This window comes from Limulus polyphemus, unplaced genomic scaffold (assembly GCF_000517525.1).
Source record: "Limulus polyphemus unplaced genomic scaffold, Limulus_polyphemus-2.1.2 Scaffold7256, whole genome shotgun sequence".
Taxonomy (NCBI): domain Eukaryota; kingdom Metazoa; phylum Arthropoda; class Merostomata; order Xiphosura; family Limulidae; genus Limulus; species Limulus polyphemus.
In genome coordinates, this window is record NW_013672866.1 from 32,392 (window position 1) to 43,387 (window position 10,996).

The 10,996-nt window shown below is 31.4% G+C and overlaps 1 protein-coding gene across 3 annotated transcripts in view; it reads left to right on the top strand.

Moving 5' to 3' along the window:
• LOC106474467 (DNA repair protein REV1-like) overlaps positions 1-10,859 on the top strand; it is a 42,247-nt gene extending 31,388 nt beyond the window's left edge. For 2 of the 3 annotated variants that reach the window (XM_013935161.2, XM_022402777.1), the window contains 5 exons: positions 956-1,552; positions 3,415-3,684; positions 5,618-5,759; positions 9,701-9,803; positions 10,395-10,859. In XM_013935161.2, coding sequence (XP_013790615.2) covers positions 956-1,552; positions 3,415-3,684; positions 5,618-5,759; positions 9,701-9,803; positions 10,395-10,512 — 1,230 coding nt within the window. In that variant the 3' untranslated portion in view covers positions 10,513-10,859. Of the gene's footprint in view, positions 1-955; positions 1,553-3,414; positions 3,685-5,617; positions 5,773-9,700; positions 9,804-10,394 lie in introns of all 3 variants that reach the window. The other variant, XR_002613961.1, reaches the window with a different exon arrangement.
• Positions 10,860-10,996: the final 137 nt, after the last annotated feature.

The window sequence follows — 10,996 nt, forward strand, 5'->3', positions numbered from 1 at the left end:
GGTGGTTGTGAGATTGGTCAAATCTACCGAACCCATACAGAGATTAATTACTGAAAATAACAGATAAAATATATGTTTTTTCTTATGACATGATTGATAACTATCTGGACATTATAAAGATTTTACATGTGAATTTTAAAAAATTTTCTGATGCATAAAAGTATTTTTAATCTTGAAATGAATATTACTTTGTATGACAGATAGGCAACATGTGAAAAGAAAAAAAAAGACATGAGAAAAACATTGCTTTACAAACCTTAAAACTTAATATAAATATTAGATATTTTGAGTATGAAAGCATTGTAATGTTTACTGATAATCTGCCAAATTTCTTTAACATTTGCATACTAATTTAAAAGTTATGGTGTGAAAACTATAACAAGCACAAAATGGTTACGAGGTCAGTCCCAGGAACTGAGCTTGTGCTGAAAGAGTTAATATCTAATCTTTGGTATATTTATTATCAAATGTATCCATTATTAAATATTTTATTGGGTTTCTTCCATGTAACATTAGGATATATTTCCCTATGTAATATCAATTTGAGATATTCTCAGATTTATTCCTATATGAACTTGTCATGTTACAAGAGTTACAAAGATCAAGTTTATTATGACAAGAAAACAAGAAGAAATGTATTTAAAATTCATGTTATATATTTTTAAAAATACAAGAAAAAATTATTCTAAACAACAAACTCAGAGAATCAATGTATTTTGTTAATGTTTTGTTTTTAGAAATTGTTTTTAGCTTATAACATGAATGAGCCAGTACCTTGCAGACCATTTAATTTAATATCATTACACATTTTGGATAATTGTTGATGATTTAGAAGCTGTAAACTGTCTGGATAAAGTTAAATTGAGAGTTTTTGTAATGAACACATTCCAATAAACTTGTTGTAAAAGCATTATTACTGGTATTTTTAAAAATATAAGTATTTTCTCCATGACAGCTTGATCTGACAGTGTTGGCTGCATTACCTAAAGACTTACAAGAACAGATCCAGAGAGCTTACCATGATAAACATTTATCCAACGTGGGTAGTGAGATCCTTGCTCAAGCTTCATGTTCAAAAGTGGAGGTTCTACAGCCAGTCGAAGAAAAAATTTCTTCTGAGACAGGAGAAAACAGGAATACAGTGAACAAGACGAATTGCTTGAATTCTGGTGAAATTACCAGTACAGAAATAACATCTGATGCAAAACCAGAACCCAATCAAAGTGTCCAATCTCGTGAGAAAAAATTTTTCTCTAAAATAGTAGGAAACGAAGAGTGTGTAGAAGATAAAACTTTTCCTGAACTTAAAGGAGAGAAACTACTTCTAGAAAAGTCAAGTTCTTCTTCAACAGGAAGAAGTGAACGATGTTTGGAGAACACAAGTTACTTTGTTCCAGAAGATGGTTTTACTTCTCGAGAAGTAAAAGAGTTGGAGAAGCAAATGTCATTATTTGGATCAGGAGGAAGTGCCCAGTTAACGAAACAGTTGAGTAATACTGAAGTAGATGGTACTGTGCTGAATAGGGAGAAGGAGCCAGATACTGTTCCTGAGGTACGAGTAAAAAACAAACTTGGTGTTCATCTAAGATTTTAAATACAAAGCTGAGGAGATGTTTAAAATCTGCTACATACACTGTTTTGTCACAAAATTCAAGCACTTGGTGAACATTATTGTAACTTACTAAAATGAACTGTTTGTACTTTTTAGACATTAATATGAAGAAGAAAATATAAGGGTTTATGGATTCAATCAATTGTTTAGGATTCATGTAATGTCAGATCAAACATTGAATGTTTTAAACCTAACTAGTGGTCTTATCAGTAATTAACTGATTAATTTGTTGGTTTGATCATGGAGCTAAAGATGTTTGATCTGACATTACACGAATCACTAGTTAGGTTTAAAACATTCAGATTCTATCAGTCAATTGAATGTGTTTTCTTCCAACCATGAAGAAACTGTTTCAAGTACAGTAAGGGTCATGTTTAATTCATTCTAGAAACATCACTATTAATTAAGGCCTTGAATTTATTGAACCAATCATAACACACAGACAGTTTGCATTGTAGTTATCAAGTATTGAGTTTAAGTACTTTTACTGACTCTGTTACTTCTGGTTATTGCCACAGTCAGTATTCAGCAAATTAATATTGAGTTGATTGGACAGTTAAGTCACTTCAAAATTATTTTTACATATAATATATATAATGAAGCTAGTTACAAGTACTCTTGATCTTAATATTTTTAATTTTTTAAGTATTTCTTTCAAATGCTTCAAATTACCATTCTTTTCTAACCAGTGAAAATAAAACTAATGTTCACTGTTATAGTCCTGTTAGTTGAGAGTATCTGCTAGTTAGTAAGAATATAATATTAGACTTTACTTGCAAGAAAATTGTTTAAGATTTTTAGAGTTCTTTTTAGAATCAAAGCATAAATCACATTTTATAATATTATAAAACAGTTTTCTTGCAGAGCAGTCAGTTAGCCCTGATAACTGGAGGTTCGGAGAATACCAGACTATGGATTATAATAATATCTCGTATCTATGATGAGGGTAGGTCAATGGAAAATAATTGACACTGAATGGTTGACAAGTACAAAAATAATTGTTATTTACACTCAAACAATGACAATACAAGGGAAAGTGTTTCTTGGGGTGTGTCAAACTGATAAAAGCTTGAAGACTATTTAAAAGCTCTTATCAGTTTAATGTGTCTCACTCTATAAATTTAATTAAACCTTAAACTTAAAATAAAATTGAAACCACAAGTTAAGCTAAAAACAAAGTAAAATCTGAGTTAAGCTTGGATATCAGAAAAAATTCAGCCACAATCTAACAAAACAATTAAACTTCTCCAAATTTAATCTAACTAAAGCTACTCCAAACAAGACCCACAAGTTGAAGTTTAAAGCTACACAAGTTAGTTAGCTTAACTAAAAAGTCCTTTAAGATAAGAGAAAATTAAGTTCAAAATGTTTTATAATTATCTATCTTTTAAGGGTAAACCTAGGTTTTTATACCAAACAAAATACCCAAATAAAACCAAAGTCTGCGTACGAAATGCACCTCACATTTCAGACCTGTGTACACTGAGAACTAAGCTCTAAGGCATGGCTACTACTGATCTTTATCCAATTCACCGACAGAAAATATGGCTTTTATCTTCCCAGCATATGGTCTGTGAGTTGCCAGTTTGTAAATCCACATCTTGCTTGCTTTTCAAACTGAGGAAGATAAAAGTGTTACCTGAGTGAATTTCTACATGCAAGCTGAAAAACATAACAATTTACATCTTAACTAAGGGGGTAGCAGACACATAGTGTATTAGAATATCTGGTATAAAGATTTCCTGTTCATTGCTGCATCAATTATTCAGTTATTTTATGAATAGTCCTTTTATCTCTGTCAGGTCTTTGACAGAAGTGTGTTTGAAGCATTACCAGCCGAGCTGCGTTCCGAAGTTATGGAAGCCTACATGAACGAAAAATCAAATAGTGGTTTGTGCAATCCTAACAGCATGGATGATGATTTTAAGGAAGATGCAAAAACCTACAGATCTTTATTCAGACCTGATCGAGTAAATTCTCCCAAAAAGAAACAAGTGAAAATAAGAAGACCACCGAAGGTTAACCAGTACAAACAAACCACTAGGATCACTGATGTTCATGGTTTACAGAAGGTATTTACAGAAGTTCTAAAACTCATAACTGTGTATTCTGTCTCTTTTATATTCAATAAATTTGTAACATCTATGAATGTTATACTTAAAATTTTATTAACTGTACATATGTTACTTGTTATTGGACTAAAACTTAATTCTTAAGAGAACAATCTGAATTAAAGTAATGTCAAATTGTTCATTACAAATTTTGATATTACTGTCTTTGTTACTTTTATCCTTTTACTCATTAGTGTTAAAATATAGCTTGGATGTTAAGAAAGTCAATTTGTCGTTACTTTGATAAAGAATTCTTTAGTTGAAATAAAGAAAGCTTTTTATAGACTCTCTGCTTTATTTGATAGAATTGATCCCACACTTTTTGTTAACTTAATTCTATTTTGTCCTTTATTAATCCAAGCTGTTTGATAAGTCTAATAAATTAAGTTTTGTTTAAAAACAAAAATTGATGTCATTCCATTCTATAATCTACTTGTGATACAATTGATTTTCAGTGTACAGTTTTTCCTGTGGTGATAGGAAGCCAGAATTCATGTTTGAATGGATTTCTTTTTCTCGCTAATTCTGGACATTCAAAATTACTCACCAACTGCACAATTTTTGGTTCCTCCAATGGTGAAATCTTTTTTAGAATGACTTTTTGCCATTGATACTGAGAGATAAGATTCAAAATACATCAGCTACAACTTGTCATTATTCCAGTGATGATCATGAAGTCAGGAATTGTATTTAAAACTGTCAAACCTTTTAAACTATATTAAGACAATCATACTAACTGATAAGGTTTTCTGTATGTACTTTAACATTTAAATTCATTAACTAGTCTTTCCATCATTATCCTGACATTCACATCAACTGACAGATTTTTGTCCCCAACACACTTGACACATTTATACTAACCAACAACGCTTTCCATCTGTACTAACTAAATATTTCTGTACTGTTTTCTTTCATCCTTCACTGTTTGCAGAAAGATCTTGGTCCACCACATGGCAGGTAGAATTACAGTTGTCTTCCGATTACACAAATCATGCCAAAATTATTCTCAATAAAAATGAATAAGTGCAGTTAAGTGAGGTAATATCCATAATTTCACGAAGCTTGGTGATTATTTTGCTGGACTGTGTGTGAACCTGAAGATCCATGGTTTACCTCTCATTGTCACAAAATAATATCCCACATTTTGGAATACATTATAGTAGTGATAGTCTGACAAGAGTAGTCTAAGAGTTGGCACTTGGTGGTGTTGACTTAGATGTTGTCCTTCTAGTTTCAAATTCAGGAATTGCTAGCACAGACAGACACACACTATCTGTAACTTTGCTTGAACATCAAAAAAAAAACATTTTAGGAAATTTGTTTTTTCTCAAAGAATAAAACCATCAAGAATACAATTTTCATCATCTTGTTACATTTTCAGTGAATATAACCTTCTTCAAATACATGTTTTGTTAAGGTTAAAAAAACAAAACATTAAATTGTCAAAGTTATGAAACAAATGTGAACTTCCAATATGAGTAACTTTCCAATAATCTGAAAAGTACTCTTTTTTTGCTTTATTAAGATATAAAATACTGAATACAAGTTTAATAGGTTTGTTTTTCACTTACTGAATTATTTTAATGTTTTGTTACATTATACAAAGGCTTCAGATATACAAGTTTATCAGTTTATTAACCTGCTTTCATTAAAAATAATTTTTTATGGACAGCACATGCTAGTTCTACAATTAATATTGTCATTAGTAAGTGCTTTATTTATAACCATTGATATTCTGTAGCCAAAACAAAATTTCATTCTGTATACAACTTAGTCAATATATTCAAATAACTGCATACACTGTATAAGACTTACGGTAGTATTTCTTATTTGAAAAATAAAACTTTTTTTATTGGCATTTTAGGACTGTTAAGAGGCTTTCTTTATTTTCCAGAAGGTACATCCAGATGAGAGAATACAGGAAGTAATTAATGAAAATGTCTCTAACCTTCAGTGGACTCCTGCAAGCATCTGTGGGCAAACACAAATAGAAGATGTGAAATCTTTAATGAAAGAATGGATTGAGTCTACTCCAGGTTGATGATTTCAGTAAAAACTTGCACTTTTTTTTCTTTTATTCACTATTACTACCAGATATTGTCAGCAAAGTTCTGTAATTGGTGTCATTTTTAACATTAGAAATTATTGTACTAGAACATTTCAGCAATTTTAACATTTTATTTTTATTAGAAATATAAAACTTTGTACCTCGATCCGAATATTGATGTCACATGTACTATAGTTATCAGATCTGGACAAAAGTTTTTAGATCAGGAACTTGAGAGAGTAAAATATGTCAGTTGAAAATTACCATAGTTATCAGATCTGGACAAAAGTTTTTAGATCAGGAACTTGAGAGAGTAAAATATGTCAGTTGAAAATTACCATAGTTATCAGATCTGGACAAAAGTTTTTAGATCAGGAACTTGAGAGAGTAAAATATGTCAGTTGAAAATTACCAGTCTTGGACAGTTTTATGTGTTTTTGTTAAATCTACAAGTGCCAGTGGAAGGTAAGTTCCAATTATTCATTGATTTTTTAGAACAACACATTAGAAATCAATGAATAAATAAGGAATATAAACATATAGGTACGTGTCAACATACATCAACGATAAACGGTACAGAGCTTCTACATACACAATCTAATTTCTAAGTCACATGTGTTAGCTTCTTCATACATAATACGTACACAATCTAATTTCTAAGTCACATGCGTTAGCTTCTTCACACAAAATACATACACAATCTAATTTCTAAGTCACATGCATTAGCTTCTTCACACATAATACATACTCAACCTAATTTCTAAGTCATATGCGTTAGCTTCTTCATACATAATACATACACAATCTAATTTCTAAGTCACATGCATTAGCTTCTTCACACATAATACATAAACAATCTAATTTCTAAGTCACATGCGTTAGCTTCTTCACACATACTACATACACAATCTAATTTCTAAGTCACATGCGTTAGCTTCTTCACACATAATACATACACAATCTAATTTCTAAGTCACATGCATTAGCTTCTTCATACATAATACGTACACAATCTAATTTGTAAGTCACATGCATTAGCTTCTTCACACATAATACGTACACAATCTAATTTCTAAGTCACATGCATTAGCTTCTTCACACATAATACATACACAATCTAATTTCTAAGTCACATGCGTTAGCTTCTTCATACATAATACGTACACAATCTAATTTCTAAGTCACATGCATTAGCTTCTTCATACATAATACGTACACAATCTAATTTCTAAGTCACGTGCATTTAGAAATTGTATTTGAGAATAAAAGAAGGGACCTACAAATATCTGTGAAACTACTGAACTGTGATCTATTGTCTTTATCTACAGGATTTCAATAATCTCCAGGCAGTTAGAAACAACGAGTATTATTAAATTAAAAAGATATTTAATAAGTAGTAAAATACTTTTTGTATTGTAACTAGTAATTCACCAATTTGTTACATTCCTTATTGAACATTTAAAGTCAAAACACTAAAACAAGTTTACAAGTTTTGTAAGTATTCAGGTTCCAAGAAACTCCATCATAAAAAATAACATTCATATTTTGTTATGTTTCTTTTACTGTTGAAATTGTTGCATACAGGAGAATAGTACTTTCAGAAGCATTTGTTTATACTGTTATTGTAAACTTTTAGAACAACAAGGAATCTATCATACACACTGTACAGTTATATACATATCTTCCCAGCTTTCTTTTATTATTAGTTATATGTTACAGGAATCTGAACATTTTTAAATATACAGTAGTTAAATTACGGTGAATATGCTGAATGTGAAAACATATTTGTATTAATTATACCTGTAATTTACAGCCTGTTACAGGTATAATTACAGCCTGTTACAGGTATTAGACACAATGTGTAACTTATGTTGTACTCTTCTGTAAGTTATTTCTTGCATAAACTCACTTCTAACATAACGACCGCATACTGATCAAAATATTTACATACAATTATCATTCACTGTTTACCCCAGAGGAAGGAACGTGCTTGGTTTAGGAGGTTTCTCTTGTACTTAAAGATGGCAACAGCAGAGCAACAGGATACCACCTCATGATGTCAAGTTTAATTGAACTTCCTTAAGCATCCCAATTGAAGATCAGTACATAATATTATATGTTTGTTTCTTTTTTAAAATTGTAACTTTTAAAATAACACACATTTACAAGCAATAACAATGCAGAATTTGCAGTTTTAGAATGCAGAATTCTGCAGGGACTGTCACATACAACAACATTCCTGACCACGGCAGCTACATGTAGCCATCAGACCAAATATTAAACTACCCAAATACAGCAACGTTTCTAACCACAGTAGCTACATGTAGCCATCAGACTTAGTATTGAAATATCTGAGTCTTACTGTGGGGGATTTGTGTTACAGAGTCTTACTGTGGAGGTTTATGTTATGGAATGTTCATCTAAAGGTTTGTTTTAAGGAATTTTACAATAGAGGTTTGTGTTATAGAGTCTTACTGTGGAGGTTTATGTTATGGAATGTTCATCTAAAGGTTTGTTTTAAGGAATTTTACAATAGAGGTTTGTGTTATAGAGTCTTACTGTGGAGGTTTATGTTATGGAATGTTCCTCTAAAGGTTTGTTTTAAGGAATTTTACTATAAAGGTTTGTGTTATAGAATATTACTGTGGAGGTTTGTGTAACACAAACCTCCGCACTAAGTCTCTGTAACACAAACCTCCACAGTAAGACTATAAGAAAATCTTACTGTGGAGGTTTGTCTTATAGTCTTACTGTGGAGGTTTGTCTTATAGTCTTACTGTGGAGGTTTGTCTTATAGAGTCTTACTGTGGAGGTTTGTCTTATAGAGTCTTACTGTGGGGTTTGTTACAAAGGCTTCCTGTGGAGGTTTGTCTTAATGAGTCTTAATGTGAAGGTTTGTGTTGCAGAGTCTTAATGTGAAGGTTTGTGTTGCAGAATCTTAATGTGAAGGTTTGTGTTGCAGAGTCTTAATGTGAAGGTTTGTGTTGCAGAGTCTTACTGTGGAGGTTTGTGTTGCAGAGTCTTACTGTGGAGGTTTGTGTTGCAGAGTCTTAATGTGAAGGTTTGTGTTGCAGAGTCTTAATGTGAAGGTTTGTGTTGCAGAGTCTTACTGTGGAGGTTTGTGTTGCAGAGTCTTAATGTGAAGGTTTGTGTTGCAGTCTTACTATGGAGATTTGTTTTATGGAATCTTCCTGTGGAGGTTTGTGTTACAGAGTTTTACTGTAGAAGTTTGTGTTATGGAATTTGACTATTGTAGTTTGTGTTATGGAATTTTACTATAGTAGTTTGTGTTACAGATACAAATGCCACAATTCAGAAACATTATAACAACTATTTTTGCTACATTACACTTGGTTACTTCTTTATTCACTAGCCACTACCAAGGAGTCCTTTCATTCAATACCACAACTTGCCAGTTAGCATGGAGCACAATCACAGACGAAAGTTTTTATAATTAATTTTATTTGCAATATGTAATTTTTATCATAAATGTTAGGCCTATTGGATCCTTTGGCAGTTAAACACTATAACAGTATAATGAGGGTTTAATATACTTTCAACCACTTTTCACAGTGAACCTCATGACGTACAGGACAAACACTGACATGTTATTGTAGGTCTTGATTTCACAACATATTTGTGAAGGTTTCTCGAAAGATGAGCTGGGCATGGCTATGTGGTTAGTATTCTCAGGCTCTGATTCCGAGGATTCAAAGCTCGAGTACCATTACCACAAACACACACTCCACATTTTATGGCTCATGGTAGACTAAGAATAATGGCTAAACCTCACTGTTCAATCAAACAGGAGTTGCCCAGTAGTTAGTGGTGAGCTATTGACTAGTGTATCAAATATGTGCTAATAGCCCATCTGTAACTTTCTATAGATTTCTGAAACAAACAAATGAAATATTTTTATTTCCAACACAGAGCCAGAAGTTAAAGATATGGAAGTATTTGGTGATTACATACTAGATGTAGTGGAGGAAAGAGATTTGGAAAAATTAGATCTGTTGATCAAGTACTTTCACAGGTGAGGAAATTTCTAATATAGACATAATGGCCTTGTCGTAATTAAGACATCAACAGTTATTACATTTTGAGGACTATTAATGTCTCAGTAACTTGTACATAACTATGGTAGTGTTTGGATGCAAGGTAATGTTTTAGATCTTGTTTACCAGGTATCGTAATGGTTACTCTTGTAATATTATGGTTAATTAATAACAGGTGTAATAATTTGTAAATACTCTACAGTAATTATTAATCATATTTTAGTGGATATTGTATTTTCTGAAAAGTTAAGACCTTTTGGATTTCCAGTAAAGTTGATAAATACATCATTTATTTTACCTTGACATTGTCATTCATATAACAGTTCATTGAGTACAAGAGGTAAAAAAGGTGTGTTTGTAACTAGAGAATGTACATGTTCTGTGACAGTATTTTATCTAGTAATTCCAAGAACTAATGAGTGAAAACAAGGTTAATATATCCATTGGGTTTTAAGCATTTTCTTCATATGTTAGTCTCATTGTTGTTTAATCACGTGTAGCAGAAATACATGAATGTATATTAGTTTTAATTTTTCATTCTTTATATGCATTTTTTCTTTATTTTTCAGGTTAGTGAAAAGAATTCAAAAACCTTCCTGGGAAGATGTGTACATGTCAGTTGTTAACAAAATGCAATCCAAAGTTGTACAAATGTATGGATGTGCTCTACAGATTGATGTATTTTGACTAATGTACAGTGTTTGAAATTAGTTTTTATGTCCTATATGAAATTTATCCTGGGTAATGTTTGTACAAAAAAACTGCTGTCTTTTTGCTTGTATTTATTTTGAATCACATTTTAAAAATATTATTTTAGTGTATTTAATATTTAACTTGTACAATAACTTGACTGTGCGGTATTTCCTGTCAAAAAGTGTTTTCTTGCTGAGCAGTCAGCTAGGCTCACTAATTGGAAGTTTGGAGAATACCAGATTAGAGATTATATTGGTCTCTCTTATCTATATCTAGGATAATCTAGAACAGTATTTCTCAACCACTGGTCCATGGGCTGGTGACAATTAATGACAACCTTCTTGCCAGCCTGTGAGATTTCACAAAAACAAAATTTATGTTGTAATTCAATGATGAGGAACCCACTTTGAGACTAATAATGGCTGGAGATGGCTTGAATGGGTAATGAAGAAAACTCTAATATAAGTTTAACATAACA